The sequence below is a fragment of the Pristiophorus japonicus genome, chromosome 8 (assembly GCF_044704955.1).
Source record: "Pristiophorus japonicus isolate sPriJap1 chromosome 8, sPriJap1.hap1, whole genome shotgun sequence".
Lineage (NCBI taxonomy): Eukaryota > Metazoa > Chordata > Chondrichthyes > Pristiophoridae > Pristiophorus > Pristiophorus japonicus.
In genome coordinates this window covers 83,416,649-83,437,596 of record NC_091984.1, presented here as the reverse complement: position 1 = coordinate 83,437,596, position 20,948 = coordinate 83,416,649, and the positions used below count along the sequence as shown (strand labels likewise).

The window sequence follows — 20,948 nt, the reverse complement described above, 5'->3', positions numbered from 1 at the left end:
GATCATCAAATGAGGTCATATGGGTCGAATTGAAAAATAAAAAAGGGGCGATCACACTGCTGGGCGTGTATTATAGACCCCCAAACAGTGGAGATAGAAGAGCAAATATGTAGGCAAATTGCTGTGAAGTCTAAAACCCATAGGGTAGTAATAGTAGGGGATTTTAACTATCCAAATATTGATTGGGATAAATTTAGTGTGAAGTGTATAGAGGGTGCGGAATTCTTGAAATGTATTCAAGAGAACTTTTTTAGTCAGTATGTAGCAAGCCCAACACGAGAGGGGGCGGTCTTGGATTTAGTTTTGGGGAATGAAGCTAGGCAGTTTGAAGGGGTATTAGTGGGAGAGCACTTGGGTGCCAGTGACCATAATTCAGTCAGATTCAAGTTGGTTATGGATAAGGACAAGAATAGGCCTGGAATAAAAGTTCCGAATTGGGGAAAAGCTGATTTTGCTAAGTTAAGGAGTGATTTGGCCATAGTGAACTGGAAACAGCTACTTGTGGGTAAATCAGTGTCGGAACAGTGGGAGGCATTCAAGGAGGAGATCCGGAAGGCTCAGGCCAAACATGTGTCCTTAAAAAAAAAAAGGCTGGGAAAAATAATTCTCGAGCCCCCTGGATGTCTAGAGACTTACAGGGGAGGATTAAGAAAAAAAGGGATGCTTATGTCATATACCAACGGCTAAATACTATAGAATCTTTAGAGGAATATAGAAAGTTAAGAGGCAAAATTAAAAAGGATATTAGGAATGCTAAGAGAGAGCACGAGAAATTCTTGGCCAGTAAAATCAAGGAAAACTCTAAGATGTTCTATAAATATATTAAGAGTAAGAGGGTAACTAAAGAAAGAGTAGAGCCTATTAGAGACCATGAGGGTAATCTTTGTGTGGAGGTGGAAGATGTTGGTAGGGTTCTTAACAAATACTTTGCATCTGTTTTCACAAAGGAAAGGGGTAATGTAGATACTGCTATCGAGGAGAAGTGTGATATTCTGGATGAAATAATATAGTGAGAGAGGAAGTATTAAGGAGTTTAGCAGCTTTGAAAGTAGATAAGTCCCCAGGCCCGGATGAAATGCATCCCAAGCTGTTGAGCGAAGTAAAAGAGGAAATAGCAGAGGCCTTGACCATCATTTTCCAGTCCTCTTTGGATCTGGGCGTGGTGCTGGAGGATTGGAGTACTGCTAATGTGGTACCCTTGTTTAAGAAGGGAGAAGGGGATAGGCCGAGTAATTATAGGCCTGTCAGCCTAACTCCGTGGTTGGAAAATTATTGGAAAAAATCCTGAAAGACAGGATAAATCTACATTTGGAAAGGCAAGGATTAATTAGAGACAGTCAGTACGGATTTGTTAAGGGAAGATCATGTTTGACTAACCTGATTGAATTTTTTGAGGAGGTAACCAAGAGGGTCAATGAGGGCAGTGCATACGATGTAGTATATTATGAACTTTAGCAAGACTTTTGATAAGGTCCCACATGGTAGACTGGTCATGAAGGTTAAAGCCCATAGGATACAGGGCAAAGTGGCAAGTTGGATCCAAAATTGGCTTGGAGGTAGGAAGCAGAGGGCAATGATTGATGGATGTTTTTGTGACTGGAAGAATATTTCCAGTGGAGTTCCACGGGGCTCAGTACTGGATCCCTTGCTTTTTGTAGTATATATCGATTTAGATTTAAATATAGGAAGTACGATTAAGAAGTTTGCAGACAACACTAAAATTGGCTGTGTGGTTGATAATGAAGAGGAAAGTTATGGACTGCAGGAGAATATCAATCTACTGGTCAGGTGGGCAGAGCAGTGGCAAAAGGAATTTAATTCAGAGAAGTGTGAGGTGATGCACTTTGGGAGGGCTAATAAGGAAAGGGTATACACATTAAGCGGTAGGCCACTTAATAGTGTAGATGAACAAAGGGACCTTGGAGTGCTTGTCCACAGATCCCTGAAAGTAGCAGGCCAGGTGGATAAGGTGGTTAAGAAGGCATACGGAATGCTTGCCTTTATTGGCTGAGGCATTGAATATAAGAGCAGGGAGGTTATGCTTAAATTGTATAATACTTTGGTTAGGCCACAGCTGGAGTACTGCGTGCAGTTCTGGTCGCCGTATTATAGGAAGGAAGTGATTGCACTAGAGGGTGCAGAGGAGATTCACTAGGATGCTGCCTGGAATGGAGAATCTTAGATATGAGGACAGATTGGATAGACTGGGTTTGTTCTCATTGGAACAGAGGAGGTTGAGAGGAGACCTCATTGAGGTGTACAATTTTTTGAGGGGCCTGGACATAGTGGATAGTAAGGGCCTATTTCTATTACGAGGGGGCATAGTTTTAAGGTGGTTGGTGGAAGGTTTAGAGGGGATTTGAGGGGGGGGCTTCTTTATGCAGAGGGTTGTGGGGATCTGGAACTCGCTGCCTGGAAGAGTGGTGGATGCAGAAACCCTCACCGCTTTTAAGAGATGGTTGGATGGGCACTTAAAGTGCAGTAACCTGCAGGGTTACGGACCTAGAGCTGGAAATTGGGATTAGACTGGATGACCTTTTGTTGGACGGCGCAGATATAATGGTAAGTACTGCAGGGAATAGAATACGGCCAAGGTGATCTCCTGGACTAGTTTTGATTGCCTGGATGGGTCAGAGAGGAATTTTCCCAGATTTTTTCTCCCTAAATTGGCCTGGGTTTTTATCTGATTTTTGCCTCTCCGAGGAGATCACATGGCTCTAGTTGGGGTGGAGTGTAGAATGTTTCAGTATAAGGGGTGTCACAGTTGTGTGAGGCAGACTGGTTGGGCTGGGTGCTCTTTGGCTTTCCGTCATTGTTCATAGGTTTATATGTAACCTTTAGGGCTGCTGACCAAGGGCCGTACGGCTCTTTGTCGGCCGGTACGGACACGATGGGCCGAAATGGCCTCCTGCGCTATAAATTTCTATGTTTCTACTTGCATCTACAGATAGAGGTAAACTCAGAAGCATCCCAATTACAGTATGCCATATTTTCAGTGGTACTGCATGGAAGAAGGCATGCCAGAGTGAACAAAAGCCAGCATAGCCTAATTTGCCACACACACTCAAATGCCGGCAACAATAACTGCACCTTCCTACCAACAGTCATGGGGAACTGTCTTCACAAGTCCTGGGTCAACAGACAGCCAGATGCAGAGCTATTTCAACTGCTCCAAAGCCACTCGCAGCTACGATGCTACTATGCAGTATTGGTACAGCCAAAATCAGCAGCAGTCTCTAAATGACTTCCATCTCCTCGTAGGTTTGCTGCAATGCTGACCTACGGGAATAATACAGTGGAGTGTCAAAGTGGGCCACCATTTGGACAAGCACTTTGTGTAACAGCACCTCCCTGACAAAGGCTGCTAATGGGTTGAGCTGCCTTTTGAATTTTTACAAAGGCTTTCAGAAATATTGTCACACTTCCAATTTGAGGTTATCGAAAACCTGAACATCCGAGTCTCACATGTTGCTGAAGGTGGTTTTTCATAGTGTTAAAGTTCTGCCATATCCTTCCAGCCAAATTTGCATATCTCATACCGGTTAGCATTTTTCTGATCTGCGGGAACTAGATGGCCTTTTCTATTGTATTGATGAAAACTCCTCCATCCCTTGTGCTGAAAGAGGGAAATGTATTCTACTGAGCTGTCATATTGTAATAACGTTACACAGGGAGACATATTTATACTCACCCGCATCCCTTCATCACCCCTTGTTACTTTGCTATATTTTTTTAATTATCAGTTGGAAGCTAATAATGAGCATGATCTTCCAAAGCTCTCTCAATTCAGGAATTGTCTTCTTGGATTGGAAAATTGCCAATGTCATTCCACTATTTAAGAAGGGTAAGAAAGATAAACTAGGAAATCACAGATCTATTAGTCTAATGTCGGTTGAGGGGAGGTACTAGAATCTGTTATTAGGGATAGAGTGACTGAGCATTTGGACAATTATGAGCTGATCAGAGAGAGCCAGCATGAATTTGTAAAGGGTAAATTAAGTCTAACTAACCTGGTTGAATTTTTTGAGGAGGTAACTAATGTGGTAGATAAGGAAGTGCCTATGGATATTATTTAAATGGGCTTCCAGAATCATTCAACAAGGTTCCACATAAGAGACTGTTAACAAAAAAGAGAGTCAACAGAATTAGAGGTAACCTATTGGCTTGGAGGTAGGAGACAGTAGGAATAACGGGTATTCACTCCAATTGACAGTATGTGACTAGTGGTGTCTTCCACGGATCTGTACTGGGACCTCAGCTTTTCACTCTATTTATAAATTACTTAGATGAAGGAATAGAGAGCCGTATATCTAAGTTTGCTGATGACACTACATTTGGTGGCACAGTAAATAGTGTCGATGGGAGCAGAAAGTTGCAAAGCGACATTTATAGACTGAATGAATGGACAAAACTGTGGCAGATGGAGTTCAATGTGGGAAAGTGTGAGGTCATCCATTTTGGACCTAAGAAGCATAGATCAGAGTATTTTCTAAATGGCGAGAAGCCAGAAATTGTGGATGAACAAAGTGATTTAGGGGTCCAAGTATAGAAATCACTAAAAGCTAATGGACACGTACAAGAAATAATTTAAATGGCTCATGGAATGTTAGTCTTTATCTCAAGAGGGCTGGAATATAAAGGGGTGGAACTAATGCTACAGCTGTACAGAGCTCTGGTTGGACCACATCTGGAGAACTGCATTCAGTTCTGGGCATCACACCTCAGGAAGGATATTTTGGTCTTGGAAAGGGTGCAGCGTAGATTCACCAGCATGATACCAGGACTAAAAAGGTTAAGTTATGAGGTTGCATAAACTAGGCTTGTATTCCCTTGACTATAGAAGATGAAGGGGTGATCTAATTGAGATGTTTAAGATGATTAATGGATTTGATAGAGCAGATAGAGAAACAATTTCTCTGATGGGAGAGTCTAAATCAAGGAGACATAATCTTAAAATTAGAACTACTGCGTTCAAGGGTGATATCTAAAAGCACTTCTTCACACAAAGGGTAGTGGAAATATGGAACTTTCTCCCCCAAAAAGTTGTTGAGGCTAGGACAATTGAAAATTTAAAACCTGAGATTTTTGTTAGGTATAGGTATGAAAGGTTACAGAACCCAAGGTGGGTAAATGGAGTTAAGGTACAGATCAGCCATGTTCTAATTGAATGGTGGAACAGGGTCAAGGGGGCGAATGGCCTATTCCTGTTGCTATGTTTTATTTAGAACAGAGGAGATTTTGGAGTGATTTGATAGTGTTTAAAACAGATGAGATAGAAACCAACTGTTTCCAGTGGTTGAGTGTCAGGGAACGAGAAGACATAGGTATAAGATTAAATGTAACAGATTTATGGCCGAGAGCAGGAGAAACTTTTTTCTACATAAAGGATTGTAACTCTGTGTAATGCACTACTGGAGGTCATTATTGAAGCAGAGAGCAGAGAATATGGGCAGTGCAGGCAACAGGGCTTAGGACTACTGCTTCTTCTTCTTAGGCAGTCCCCCAGAGTCGAGAACAACTTGCTTCCACATTAAAATGAATTCTGTGACTGATGAGACCAATGCGTCCAGGTCCAGAACTTAATTTTAAAGGGTGGAAGATGCCTGTGCGTGAATTCTTTTAACGTGGGGTAGCCATTGCACAACAGCTACCATACGGACTTGACAAAGCAAGGTCTTGGTCCAATGGCAAGGAGATCCAAGACTATTGGAGACCAGGCTCTGCTTCATGGGCCTAGCACACACACACACACACACACACATATCCTACTGACCCCCTCCCTACCTCCCTCGGGTCCTCTCTCCCTGGTTTTCAGCGATTGCAGTGTAGATGAGCGCATTAATCTTGAAGCAGCTTGCGTATTTTTCCGTAGCATATTGACACAGTACCCTGGACTCCCCGGCTCCAGCTCCAGCATGCAACTCTCTATGCGCAGGCTCTGCTGCGCTTTTTCCGCTCTCTCTCCAGCCGCTCATGCTTTGGTTGTTGATTACCGTGTGTATTCTGGCCGCATGTCCCGACCTTGCTGCTGTTTCGTGTCCCGACCTCAATGCTGGCCCGTGCTGTACCTTCCCTGGGTCCCGACCCTGCTGCTGGCCCATGCTGTACCTTTCCAGGGTCCCGACTTCACTGATGGCCCATGCTGTACCTTTTCTGGATCCTGAGCTACCTGCTAGACCATGCTATACCTTTCCTGGGTACCGACTTCGCTGCAGGCCCGTCGTGAACTTTTCCAGGGCCCCGATCTCGTTGCTGGCCCATAGTGAATCTTTCCTGGGCCCCGACCTCCTTGCTGGCCCGTGGTGAACCTTTCCTGGGCCCTGACCTCCTTGCTGGACCATGGTGTACCTTTCCTGGGCCTCGACCTCGTTGCTGGCCCACGGTGAACCTTTCTTGGGCCTTGACCTCGTTGCTGGCCCATGGTGAACCTTTCCTGGGCCTCGACCCCGTTGCTGGCCCATGGTGAACATTTCCTGGGCCTCGACCTCGTTGCTGGCCCATGGAGAACCTTTCCTGGGCCTCGAACCCGTTTCTGGCCCGTGGTGAACCTTTCCTTGGCCCCGACCTCGCTGCTGGCCCATGGTGAACCTTTCCTGGACTATGACCTCGCTGGCCTGTGGTGAACTTTTCCTGGGCCTCGACCCCGTTGCTGGCCCATGGTGAACCTTTCCTGGGCCTCGACCTCGTTGCTGGCCCATGGAGAACCTTTCCTGGGCCTCGAACCCGTTTCTGGCCCGTGGTAAACCTTTCCTTGGCCCCGACCTCGCTGCTGGCCCATGGTGAACCTTTCCTGGACCATGACCTCGCTGGCCCGTGGTGAACTTTTCCTGGGCCTCGACCTCTCTGCTGGCCCGTGATGAACCTTTCCTGGGCCTTGACCCCGTTGCTGGCCCATGGTGAACCTTTCTTGGGCCTTGACCTCCCTGCTGGCCCATGGTGAACCTTTCCTTGGCCCCGACCTCCCTGCTGGCCCATGGTGAACCTTTCTTGGGCCTCGACCTCGTTGCTGGCTCGTAATGAACCTTTCCTGGGCCTTGACCCTGTTGCTGGCCCATGGTGAACCTTTCCTGGGCCCCTAAGATGGCGCTCCTGGGCTTGCTTTTGCTGAGGTATGGTTGAGCCCCGATCTTGTTGCTGGCCTTTCTGACTCGGTGATTCGGCTCCATTTCTTAATCCGACGCCATTGGGCGGCGAGCGGCCGGTAAGCCGGTAAGGAAATGGAATCAGGGACCAGGGGATCGCAGGCAGCAAGAATCGGTGTTTTACAACCGGCAGGAGAGGAAACAGTGAAAATAATCCTGCGGACCAGGAGAGGGAGCAGGAGTTTTCATGGCCGCCATCATTTATATAGCATCTTTAACATAGGAAATGTCCCAAGGCACTTCACAGAACTGCAATCAGAAGTGTATTAGGAGGGGCAATTAAAAGCTTGGTCAAAGAGGTAGGTTTTAAGGAGGGTCTTAATGTTAGAAAGAGATGGAGGCAGCAAGGTTTAGGGAGGGAATTCCAGAGATTAAACCCTAGACAGCTGAATGCATTGCCACCAACAGTAGGGTGCAGAGAGTGGAGGATGCAAACAGGTCAAGATTGGACAAATGCATAAGTCTTGGAAGGTTGTAGGGCTGAGGTGGTTATGGAGATAGGAGGGGGCAAGACCATGACAGGATTTGAACACGAGGATGAGAATTTTAAATTTGAGGCATTGGTAGACCAGGAGCCAATGTAGGTCAGTGAGCACAGGAGTGATGGGTGAGTGGGATTTGGTGCGGTTTAGGATATGGGCAGCAGAGTTTTGGATGAGCTCAAATTTATGGAGCAGAGGATGGCAGACCCTCCAGAAGAGCATTGGAATTGTCAAAAATGGAGGCATTTGTAATTTTCTCATCCTGACAGCTCATTTATATTACTTTTAGTTTAACAGTGCCAGGAATTAGTATCTGTTTGATGGCAAGTTTATATAGTAAATGTAAACTAACATGTCAAGCATTATAAATTGAAAAACAAAAATTTCTACATGGAGCATAAACATCAACACCAACTTTTTGGGCTGAATGGTTTGTTTCCGTGTTATAATTTTTATGTAATTCTGGAGACATCATTGTTAACCATTTGTCAATTCTTTCTCATTTTGAACTTGGAGGCTGTAGTACCTTTTGTGCTTCAGACAACAACAGGCAGTTTTATATTTGGTGCTTTTTTTCGTTTCGGTCGCAGGATATCAATGTCTATGTGGCAGCTCCCCATATTTCTGTTACCCACCTCTTCGACGTGTGGTAGCAATACAGAGATAGAGGATAATTCACCTCACATGATTTCATGAGAAGAAAAGGAAGACATTTAGTACAATATATATGCCTTCCTATTTTTTGCTAGCACCTAATCGGTGTAATTGTATATTCAGCATGTAAATAGATTAGTTACATGTAGAAATAGAAGAGATAGTGCATGCTGAGTCTAAACTGTATCACAACATGCACTATCTCTATTTGTTTCAATCACCCACTTCTGCTTTTAAAATTTAATTCCAGCACTTTAATTTCGAAAATGTTAACAAAGCTCAATTGTATTTTGCTAACCTTTCAGCTTTGTTATCTTGCATTCTTTATACAGTATTAGTAATGCTTAAACATACACACCATCAATCTGCTTTTGTCTGCCTGTGCATCAGTCCCAATATTACAGAACTGCTTTAAGTAGAAGAATTCTGATGGCCCATTCGATTCCATTACCACATAAACTGCAGGATCATGTTTTTTGTAATGTTCTTTTAAATTTTAGCCCACATGTGTAAGCCTGGATGGTGAGTGCCAACAGGATATTACGTTGCTCCATTTTTGATCGGGGCGGAGGAGCGTTGAGAGATCGGGGCCCAGGAGCATCATGATCAGGGCCCAGGAGTGACGAGGGTTCGGGGCCGAGAAGCGGTGAGGGCCCAGGGGCAGCACGGGCCAGCCCATATTGCGATCTATGGATAGTAGGAGCATGTATGTGTGCTAGGTCCATGCAGCAGAGCTTGGTTTCCAGTCGTCTTGGTTAACCTTTGCCACTGGATCAAGACCTCGCTCTGTCAAGCTTGTGTGGTGGCTGGTGTGCCATGGCCAGATCACGTTAAAAGAATCCACGCACAGGCACCTTCCACCCTTCGCTGTGTAGTTCGAGACCGAGAATGTCAGGTCCCTCATTGAAACACCTGTGCACTCATCCCTTTTTGGTGTGAAAGCGGGTCATCCTTGATACGAGGGACTACCTAATACTATAAGTTGAGCTTATCCTATATTCACTCTACATCCACTTTCCAGTAGGGGTAAGAATCCTGGCTCAAGGTTTTTCCTCTAACTAGCCCAGGAACTCTGAAACCAATTGTAGTGAATCCACTGCCACTCTGGATGACAGGCAGTTCAGCACAAGTCAGAAATTAAACACCAACCAGTGCATTTACTTCTGGGGAAATCTTCAACTGTTAACATTACTTGTTGTTAAACTGTGCGAGTATCTAGCACTAAGCATTAATATGTTTGATTTTCTTGTCTTCAGACACCATCACAACAGAGCAATGTCCATGATAGTGAACTGGAAGATGTATCTTCCACCAGTCAATGGAGCTCATATGCATTGGGGAGGAGGGATGTACCACCAGAGAACATCATTAAAAAGGTTAGACCATACAAAGGTGGATTTAATTTTCTGCTACCATATGACATAACGATATGTTTTGTGATTTCATACTTGTTCCATGAAGTTCCTTTATATTCCCAGCAGTATATTCAGTTTCATTTTGCCATTTATGGTTTAGACTTTCCAAATGGTGAGTTTAATCTTGTGACATACATGTTCTACATGTATATTTTTTTAAATAAACTGTTGCTATGATCTGGTTTTGAATGTACGTTTTGTGAACACCATAAGGCCGATTTTAATTCCTGGTTGGAAACTGGCGGGCCTCATTTGAATGCCACTGGTCAGCTGCTTGGCCATTTCCGGTGGAAAACGGCAGCTAGCCAATGGAGGGGAGATGAAGATCGATCAGCTCCAGGCATCGAGAGAAAGCTGCTAGCAGCAAAGTTAAGTGTGGGAAGGGAGGTGTTGCAAGGGTTATGCAGCTGGAGAGGGGTGGGGGAGATAAAGGGCTGCAGAGGCCTGACTTCCCTTGTGGGAGCGTCGTCTGCTGCGAAAAACCAGTGGCATTAAAATGGGGAATCAGTGGGAAATGGAGCCGCTCTATTTCAACTCCTCTTCCACTGCATTTCCATTGATTGAGAAGAGTTAAAATCGGCCCTCATGACAGATATAGCAAAATACCTTCTTTTGGGCTGACTTTTTTATTTGTTTTCAGTTTATACACTGTGATGTTGAAACAAACACTAATATTACAGCAATAAAGATATTCAAAGATCAGAAATAGATTTGTACTGTAAATTTAATTATATAAAAATTCACACCTGAAATACAATTTTAATTCTGTTCTTCTTGTTGACTGATCTTCTCCTATTTAATTTTCTATTCTCTATTTTTAAAATAAATTTTTAAGCAAAGTCATATGAAGAAAGAATCTCCATACTCAGGACGTCCAATCGATGAACTACTGTTGAAGTGCAGTCACTGTTGTTATGTAGTCAAATGAGGCTGTCAATTAGTACACAGCCAAACAAACAGCAAATGAATGAATGACCAGATGATCTGTTTATTTAATGATGCTTGTTGAGAGTGGAATGCTGGCCATAACACAGAGAACTCCCCACTCTTAAATAATGCTATGGCATCCTTTCTGCCATTTCACAACTCAATACTCCCTCAGTACTGCACTGAATTGTCAGCCTAGATTATGTGTTCAAGTTTGTTCAGGGACTTGAGCCCATAACCTTCTGACTCAAAGGTGAAAATACTCTTAACTGAGCCACGTTAATAGAAAGAAATCTTGATGTGTCATGCACCCTCTTTCAAAATATGGTGTTGTTAATTAGATTCACAAAGAAAGCAGTGTTAAGCTGTATTCCGGAGTTGTAGTGCATAGAGTGCTTGCTCAGAAAGATACTGATGCATTTTGTGAGTTGTAGGGGTAAAAATTCAGGTCCACCTGAAACAGGTCGCACCTACCGATTCCAAAGTGTTTTTTCCAGGGCGTTGGATGAGGTGGCCTCTTTCGTGAAATTCGACTCTGTCGTTTTTTTTAAGCGGACCGGAAGTTGGTCATAATGGGAACGGTAAGCAGAAGATCGACAACAAGAGGGGTGGAAGTGGAGGCGAGACGGAGTCACCGCCGCTGTCAATCATCAGCAGAGCGGTGATGACATCATGACGCGTGTGCGTCACCACATCTCTCCCCTTCACTTAAAGGGGAGAGCCGCTGCGAGCTCTGCGAAGATTTTAGTTAGGTCCACCGGGCCACCAGGGAGAGTTTCAGCCGGGCCAGCAGCCTGGCACCCAAGAGGGGGTGCTAGGCTGCCTGTTGGTGGTCTAGCCGAACCCGGGGGCATATTTGTCCGGCCGATCTGGAAGTCAGCCGGCAATAAAAATAAAATGGCAGCCACGGCATTGGATCCTCGCCTTTAATGGCTGCCGCACAGCCATGTCCCACACACAGAAAACAGGGTGCACCAACAGAAAAGGCTGTTGGGGGCACAGTGCGGCGGATCGAAGAGTTTTCAAGCTGAATTTAGATGGAGGTGCGGGAAATCGACGGTGCGCACTTTGATTATGCACTTAGGACCCGTCGACAGCAGCGGGATGGAAGTGGGAACTGCCGGAAAATCCACCAAGGTGAATTTCGCTAGCGGCAACCATTCGACCGCAAATCAGCGGCCACTGGACTCCACCGCTTGGCCGACGCTTTCAGGCAGTAAGAGGCCTTTTTGAAAGGCTGATTTCCGGTCCTGTAGTCTGCAACCTGGTATTTACTTAGGAAAGCTAATAGCTAACACAGTGGTTATTGTGGAAAACTCTATCAACTCAAGTATTAGGAGCCTGAAAGGAACTAGCCTCCAGTGGGAGATAATCTTAACCGATTTTAATATAGAAAAGATGACTGTGTGAACATGTATACTTATTTGTTGTAAATTATGTCATTTTTATATCTCTGTCTTACACACTTTGCATGTATAGCAAAATGTAAGGCTTTCAAATGTGATGCTTTGAGGTAAGACAGATATATGCTATATGCAAGAGCTTGCATGTAGCGATCTCCAAACAGTGTTGCACATGGGGGCCGCGACTTCGCCAACAGTGGCGAGACCAGTGCGGCCGCCATTGGTGGCATTTGGGGAACACGCTCCCAGCTCCATCCCACCCTCTCAACACAATCTTCCATTGATGGGGCTTGTTAAGCCCGCCCTGCGAGGTTCCCGGCCAATTAACAGGAAGCCGATCTGATGACATCATCTGATGACATGTCATCAGCCGGTTTCCTTAAAGGAAAATGGCCAACTTTTTTTTGACAGTTGTTCTGTCAGTGTTCTGCAGCATTGAGGTGCTGCAAACACTGACAAGCACTGCACAAAGGTGCACGGCAGCACCCAGGCTTTCCCATGACTCCCTCCATATGTTTATGAAGGGAGTCACACCATGCAGGGAGATTCTCTTCCCTTCCAATGGATAGAAGAGACCTCCCCAGGACATCAACACAGCCTGGTTGCACATTGCACAAGAGGGCACAAGCAGGGATGTTGTCAGGAGTAGCTGGCTGCAGTGGCGCAAGCCATTCAATTATCTCAGTAGATCACGAAACATTACTGCAAAGCCACACTCAACCCCATCCTGCTCCTCCATTTTCCCACTCTGCTCAGAGTGCAGAGTTGGAACTGCGCATGTGCATACTTATCGTAATGCACCTTTAAGAATCGTTTGGGCCCGGGATCTTTTGCAGCCTTCGGAGCATGTGCATTTCGCCTTCCATTTTAGCGCTGAGATTTTCGGTTGAAGCGCTCAACAAGAGTTGTGGAACACCTGATTTTAGCGCCCCCTTTTTTTCTTGGTGCGATTCAACCAAATTTCTCGGTGGAGACGCAAACCCTTAGAGGGTACTATACTTACCAGCCCGCCAGCAATAACGCCTCAAAATGGGCTGGACTGAATTTGCAGGACTGAACAGTCCTTGGTGTTCTTAGACAGATTTGTTGGAAGTGCCTTTGTGAGTTGTAGTGGTTGGTCAGACATAAAGGTACCCTGCACAATGGTGATGAGTGTGAATTATAGGGATGCTCTATGGTGCTGTTGTAGGGTAGTGCCAACCTGGCACATCATGTGGCAGCCAGAGTGCACAGCGTTAAGTGAAGTAAATGTGGCCATGGTGAGGCCATCCCTGGCTTCCCGGGCAGCAATGTGGTTGAGTTCTGATACCCTGTGTCCTGTGCAGCATCAGGTGATTGCGGAGAAGGTTGGTGTTGTTGTTGGTGATGCTGGTGTGTTTAGTGATGCTGGTGTTGGGGCTGATCATGGTGGGATTCTGAGGACCAAGGTGAAATTTTTTCAAGGGCACTGATGCTGCTGGACTAGATGGCAGGTGAGGTTGAGATTACAGAAGCGATCTGTCAGTGATGAGAGAGGAGGTGATGGTGAATAGAGAGGCGGTGGTTGCTCCAAGGAGGTGACAGTGAATAGAGAGTTCACTGCAAATACTTCTAAACTGCATACAGCTCAAAAGTTTATTCCAAATCCTGAAGGCTTCAGCTTCTGACATTGGAAAATGAACAGCTGTGAAATGCTAGCTTTTATACCACTTCTGCAGCTGTCAACTAGCCAAAGCAATAGAGAGTCACTGAGAACCCAACACATTTACCTAGCGTAAAACCCAAGGGATGGCAAACTCGTTGAAAACTTGGTAAAATGTTAAGTGCCTGGGTATAATCTTTTAAAATACCTTTAAATTATCTTAATTGACTGGCCCACCGCTTGGCGTTGGGTCTGCGATCCGCACACAGAACTGACAGTTGAGAAACTGACAGCGGGGTGGGTTCAGAGCGGACTTCCATCCCGCTGTCACTTTGACAGCAGGCCCACCTCCAAACCCGCACTCGCAGGGCTGGGAAGATTCCAGACAGGGAGTCAAAACCTTTTCATGTTTTTGTCTGTGATTTGAGCTGCATATTTCCTCGGAGTTGCTCCCCGCTCTGCCACAATAAATCCGTCAGAAATACAGTAAAAACAACATTTTCGCTGCACTTATGATAAAGTTACAGCAGCAGAGTGGGAACAGCAAAATTGTCCTGACCCCAGATTGGCTGGTTATTCACCTCCTTGCTGTGTGCATTAAATGGCTACTGTATTTGCATATATAATAAATGTCACTGCACTTGAAAGTAACTCATTGTATGTGAAGTGTTTTGGAACATTTCTGAGAGACCTGATGCAATGTTATATAAATATAAATTGCTCCTTCGTTGGTAGATTATTTTTTTTAAGCTGTTCACCAAAAGATGCTGAAATTTAAACATAGTATCATAGAATCATAGAATGGTTACAGCATGGAAGAAGGCTATTCAGCCCATCGAGCACATGCCAGCTCTCTGCAAGAGCGCTTCAGCTATTCCCACTCCCCCACCCTTTCCCTGTAGCCCTGCAAATGTTTTTCTTTCAAGTACTTATCCAACTCACTTTTGAAAGCAGTGATTGAGTCTGCCTCCACCACCCTTTCAGGCAGTGCACTCCAAATCCTAACCACTCGCTATGTAAAAAAGTTTTTTCTTATGTCGCCTTTGGTTCTTTTGCCAATTACCTTAAATCTGTGTCCTCTGGCTCGCGACCCTTCCACCAATGAGAAGTTTCTCTCGATCTACTCTGTCCAGACCCTCATGATTTTGCAAACCTCTGTCAAATCTCCTCTCAACCTTCTCTGCTCTAAGTAGAACAACCCCAGCTTCCCCAGTCTATCCATGTAACTGAAGTCCCTCATCCCTGGAAACATTCTCGTAAATCTTTTCTGCACCCTTTCCAAGGTCTTCATATCCTTCCTAAAATGCGGTGTCCAGAATTGGACACTATACTCCAATTGAGCCCTAACCAGTGTTTTATACAGGTTCATCATAATTTCCGATGCTTTTGTACTCTATTCATGAAGTCCAGGATCCCGTAAGCTTTCTTAACCATTTTCTCAACCTTCCCTGCCACCTTCAACGATTTGTGCACATATAGAAACATAGAAACATAGAAAATAGGTGCAGGAGCAGGCCATCTGACCCTTCGAGCCTGCACCACCATTCAATAAGATCATGGCTGATCATTCCTTCAGTACCCCTTTCCTGCTTTCTCTCCATACCCCTTGATCCCTTTAGCCGCAAGGGCCATATCTAACTCCCTCTTGAATATATCTAACGAACTGGCATCAACAACTCTCTGCAGTAGGGAATTCCATAGTTTAACAACTCTCTGAGTGAAGAAGTTCCTCCTCATCTCAGTCCTAAATGGCTTACCCCTTATCCTAAGACAATGTCCCCTGGTTCTGGACTTCCCCAACATCAGGAACATTCTTCCTGCATCTAACCTGTCCAGTCCCGTCAGAATTTTATATGTTTCTATGAGATCTCCTCTCATCCTTCTAAACTCCAGTGAATACAGGCCCAGTCGATCCAGTCTCTCCTCATATGACAGTCCTGCCATCCCAGGAATCAGTCTGGTGAACCTCCGCTGCACTCCCTCAATAGCAAGAATTTCCTTCCTCAGATTAGGAGACCAAAACTGAACACAATATTCCAGGTGGGGCCTCATCAATGCCCTGTACAACTGCAGTAAGACTTCCCTGCTCCTATACTCAAATCCCCTTGCTGTGAAGGCCAACATACCATTTGCCTTCTTAACCGCCTGCTGTACCTGCATGCCAACCTTCAATGACTGATGAATCATGACACCCAGGTCTCGCTGCACCTCCCCTTTTCCTAATCTGCCGCCATTCAGGTAATATTCTGCCTTCGTGGATTTGCCCCCAATGTGGATAACCTCACATTTATCCACATTATACTGCATGTGCCATGTATTTGTCCACTCGCCTAACCTGTCCAAATCACCCTGCAGCCTCTTAGCGTCCTCCTCACAGCTCACACCGCCACCCAGTTTAGTGTCATCTGCAAACTTGGAGATATTACACTCAATTCCATCATCCAAATCATTAATATATATTGTAAAGAGCTGGGGTCCCAGCACTGAGCCCTGTGGCACTCCACTAGTCACTGCCTGCCATTCTGAAAAGGACCCGTTTATCCTGACTCTCTCTTCCTGTCTGCCAAACAGTTCTCTATCCACATCAGTACATTACCCCCAATACCATGTGCTTTGATTTTGCACACCAATCTCTTGTGTGGGACCTTGTCAAAAGTCTTTTGAAAGTCCAAATACACCACATCCACTGGTTCTCCCCTGTCCACTCTACTGGTTACATCCTCAAAAAATTCCAGAAGATTTGTCAAGCATGATTTCCCCTTCATAAATCCATGCTGACTTGGACCAATCCTATCACTGCTTTCCAAATGTGCTTCTATTTCATCCTTAATGATTGATTCCAATATTTTCCCCACTACTGATGTCAGGCTAACTAGTCTATAATTACCCATTTTTTCTCTCCCTCCTTTTTTAAAAAGTGGTGTTACATTAGCAACCTTCCAGTCCATAGGAACTGATCCAGAGTCGATAGACTGTTGGAAAATTATCACCAATGCATCCACTATTTCTAGGGCCACTTCCTTAAGTACACTGGGATGTAAACTATCAGGCCCTGGGGATTTATCGGCCTTCAATCCCGTTAATTTCCCGAACACAATTTCCCGCCGAATAAGGATATCCTTCAGTTCCTCCTTCTCACTAGACCTTCGGACCCCGAGTACATCGGGAAGGTTATTTGTGTCTTCCTTTGTGAAGACAGAACCAAAGTACTTGTTCAATTGGTCTGCCATTTCTTTGTTCCCCATTATAAATTCACCCGAATCCGATTGCAAGGGACCAACGTTTGTCTTCACTAATCTTTACACTTAGATCTCTTTGTTCATTCACCCCCTTTAGGATTGTAGCCTTTTGTTCTTATTTCCTCTCCTCATTCTTTCTATCAAAATGTATTACTTCGCACTTTTCTGCATTAAATTTCATCTGCCACGTGTCCACCCATTCCACCAGCCTGTCTATGTCCTCTTGAAGTATTTCACTATCCTCCACATTGTTCACTATACTTCCACGTTTTGTTTCATCTGCACATTTTGAAATTGTGCCCTGAACACCCACATCCAAGTCATTAATATATATCAAGAAAAGCAGTGATCTTAATACCAAACCCTGGGGAACACCACTGTATACCTTCCTCTAGTCCGAAAAACAACCGTTCACCGCTACTCTCTGTTTTCTGTCACTTAGCCAATTTCTAATCCATGCTGCCATTGTCCGTTTTATTCCATGGGCTTCAACTTTACTGACATTATGTGGCAATTTGGTAAATGTCTTTTGGAAATCCATGTACACCACTTCAACTGCAATGCCCTCATCAACCCTCTCTGTTACTTCATCAAAAATCTCAATCAGGTTAGTTAAACACGATGTGCCTTTAACAAATCTGTGCTGGCTTTCCTGAATAAATCCACACTTGTCCAAGTGACTGTTAATTTTGTCCCTGATTATTGTTTCTAAAAGCTTCCCCACTGTCGATGTTAAACTGACTTGCCTGTAGTTGCCGCATTTACCTGTACACCCTTTTTAGAACAAGGATGTAACATTTTCAATTCTCCAGTCTTCTGGCACCATCCCCATTTCTAAGGAGGATTGGAAGATTAAGGCCAGTACCTCCACAATTTCTTACTTCACTTCCCTCGCATCCTAGGATGTATCCCATCCTGCCCTGGTGACTTACCTACTTTAACTACAGCCAGCCTTTCTATTACCTCGTCTTTATCAATTCTTATCCCATCCAGTATCTCCTCTATAGCAGCACCTTCTTTCTTGGTGAAGATAGATGCAAAGTACTCATTTAGTACCTCAGGCATACCCTTTGGCACATGCGTAGCTCTCCTTTTTGGTCCCTAATTGGCCCCACCCCTCCTCTTACTACCCGTTTACTATTTAAGTGCTATGGAAGACTTTTGGATTACCTTTTAGCTAGTTGTAGCTGTTGCAAAAACCCTTAAATGCTGCAGCAAAATAATTGTATTTTTGTATTGTGTATGGCTGCCCTTAAGCACAGTTCCCTCATGTGACAAGTCCAGCCTCGACAATAAGCACCCAAAATCACTCTTGTGGGCTGCCCCCATCTGTGATTTTCACAAGCCTTGTGTATCTATTTTCTCTGCTTCTGTCTTGGGTGTATCGATGTTTCCCTCTCTGCATTTATTGTTCTCTGTCTCTGTGTGTCTGATTCGCCTGAATCATAAAATATCTTAGCCTTTTACTGCTAAACTCTCCGAACCTTTGTATGTAATGCTGTACCATGCTCTGTTTCTGCCACGGGTGTATCTATGTCTCCCTCTATGTATTTATTGTTCTCTGTCTCTGTATGTCTGATTCACACTCTGTCCCTGTGAGTATCTGTGATTCCTTCTTTCTGTCTTTGTGTGTCTATACTTTTCTCTCACTATCCAAGGCTGTGATTTTTTTCTTTCTGTCCTATTTGTATCTGTAGTTCGCTCTCTAGCTCTGTTGTCTGTCTAACCCTGACAGTTCCCTCATGTGACAACTCCAGCCTCCACAATAAGCAACCAAAACCACTCTTGTGGCCTGCCCCCATCTGTGATTCTCACGATCCTTGTGCATCTGTTTTCTCTGTTTCTGCCCTGGGTGTATCTATGTTTCCCTCTCTGCATTTATTGTTCTCTGTCTCTGTGTGTCAGAATCATAAAATATCTTAGCCTTTTACTGCTAAACTCTCCAAACCTTTGTATGTGATGCTGTGCCATGCTCTGTTGTTGTTACCCTTACCTGGGCCACCTCATGTGCCTCAGGAGCTCTGCTTCTGACCCCATCTTAAGGCAGCAGTTATTTGGTCATGAAATTAATGTACTTCTCATACCCATCCAAAATCTCACTGATCACAATGTGCATTTCTGGCAAATACTCTCGAATTCAGCACAGTGATCCTAAACCGAGCTAGAAGGTAACAAGTTGCTTGTCCTGCTGAATTGAAGGGTCCAGTTCTGGAACATTAATTTATTATTCAGTTTTGGAAGAACAATTCTGTTTGACTTTTTTTAAATCCCAGTTTTATAAATATCATGAGACTTGCTTAAAAATGGATTATACACCGAAACATTTCATTTAGGAGACCAGGAAAAAGAAATAGGTAAGAAACCAATTGCACTTTTCTACCATATTCCTCAAAATGATTGTATATATGTCAAAATGTATGTAGTGTAAGTGGAATCTTATGTTTTCAGTGTCGCGGAAGCTTCATATCCATCAAATTCTTCAAACATATTCCAGAAATATTGCAGCCAGTGAGTTATTGGGGTAGAATTTGACCAGTACAGATTTCAAGCGCACTCACTAGAGGTGCGCAGCTTTTGTCCACCTCTCCAAAAATCTTCGGGCCAAATTTGGCCGCTCCCCAGCCTCTCCTCAATGGTGGCGTCGCGTGGCCACTGGATTCGGGGGCGGAGCCAGTTCCCGGCGCTGAAAACAGTGCCGGAACCTCTGCATATGCGCGCTAGAGTGTGCGCGTATGCACAGTAGCTCCTCGCCCCCAGAATCTGTGAGAGTGTGCTGCAGGCTGTGTGGGAGGGGCCGAAGCGTGCTGCCCCTAGCCCTCGCTGAATGGTCTCCCTCATCGGCGGCCCGCTGCCTTCCCGGGCCGTGTTTTGGTAGGACTTCAATTTTTTATTTGTTATTGATTGATTGATTGCTTATTACTTTGGTCTTGGTGCTTTAGGTGCAGGGTTCCTTCTATTTTTTATTTGTTAATTAATTGCTTATTACTTTTTGTACTTTGTTTAGTGCTTTGTAAGTCTTGGTGTTAGGTGCAGGTCCTCTCAGCTTCTTTGTATTTTTTATTTGTTATTGAATGCTTATTTTTGTGCTTTGTTTAGTGCTTGGTGCTTTAGAATGTACTTAACTGCGCTGATTTCTTAACTCTCCGCAAGGGTTTTCTGTGCGGGACACAAGTGGCCACATATGCTGGCCTAAGTTAGTTTGGAGCAATTATTAGCTGTCCAAACTGACTTAAATGGCCAAAACAGGCGTAGGTGGCTGGTAACGCCCCCTTTTGAAAAAAAAACTAAACTAAAAAAAATCCGAACTAACTCACTTACACTGGCGCAAATTAAATGTGCAGAATGGGGCTTTTTAAGATACTCCAGAAAAATCAAGTTGCTCCAAAAAAAATGGAGCAACTCCTGGCCATATTTGGGCCAATTGAAGTTAACTCTGTTACCAATAGCCATATATGTATGTGTGTGTATGTTTTGTGTCAGTGGTGATGATATCATTAAAAAAATAGAAACAGAATTATATTACAAAAGAATTACATGGCTGCTACCAGGGATTTTTAGCGTGTTCTTCAATCATATATTATTTCAGTAAAATAAAAAAGAGCAAAACAATTTACAACAACAACAACTTTTATTTATATAACGCCTTTAACGTAGCAAAACATCCCAAGGTGCTTCACAGCAGTGATACAAGACAAAACAGATAAATTTGACACCGAGCCACAGAAGAGGAAATTACGGCAGATGACCAAAAGCTTGGTAAAGAGGTAGGTTTTAAGCAGCGTCTTAAAGGAGGAAAGAGAGGTAGAGAGGTGGAGAGATTTAGGGAGGGAGTTCCAGAGCTTAGAACCAAAGCAGCTGAAGGCACGGCCAATGATGGTTGAGCAGTTATAATGAGGGATACTCAAGAGGGCAGAATTTGAGGAGCGCAGACATCTTGTAGGGTTGTGAAGCTGAAAGTCATTACAGAGGTAGGGAGGGGCGAGGCCATGGAGGGATTTGTAAACAAGGATGGGAATTTTGAAATCGAGGTGTTGCTTAACTGGGAGCCAATGTAGATCAGCGAGC

The 20,948-nt window shown here is 44.4% G+C and overlaps 1 protein-coding gene across 1 annotated transcript in view; it reads left to right on the top strand.

The window, feature by feature from the left end:
* The window catches only part of lrrc7 (leucine rich repeat containing 7), a 480,097-nt gene that overhangs the window by 407,643 nt on the left and 51,506 nt on the right, over positions 1–20,948 (top strand). Inside the window, exon 19 of the mRNA XM_070886128.1 lies at positions 9,535–9,654. Coding sequence (XP_070742229.1) covers positions 9,535–9,654 — 120 coding nt within the window. The remainder of the gene's footprint in view (positions 1–9,534; positions 9,655–20,948) is intronic.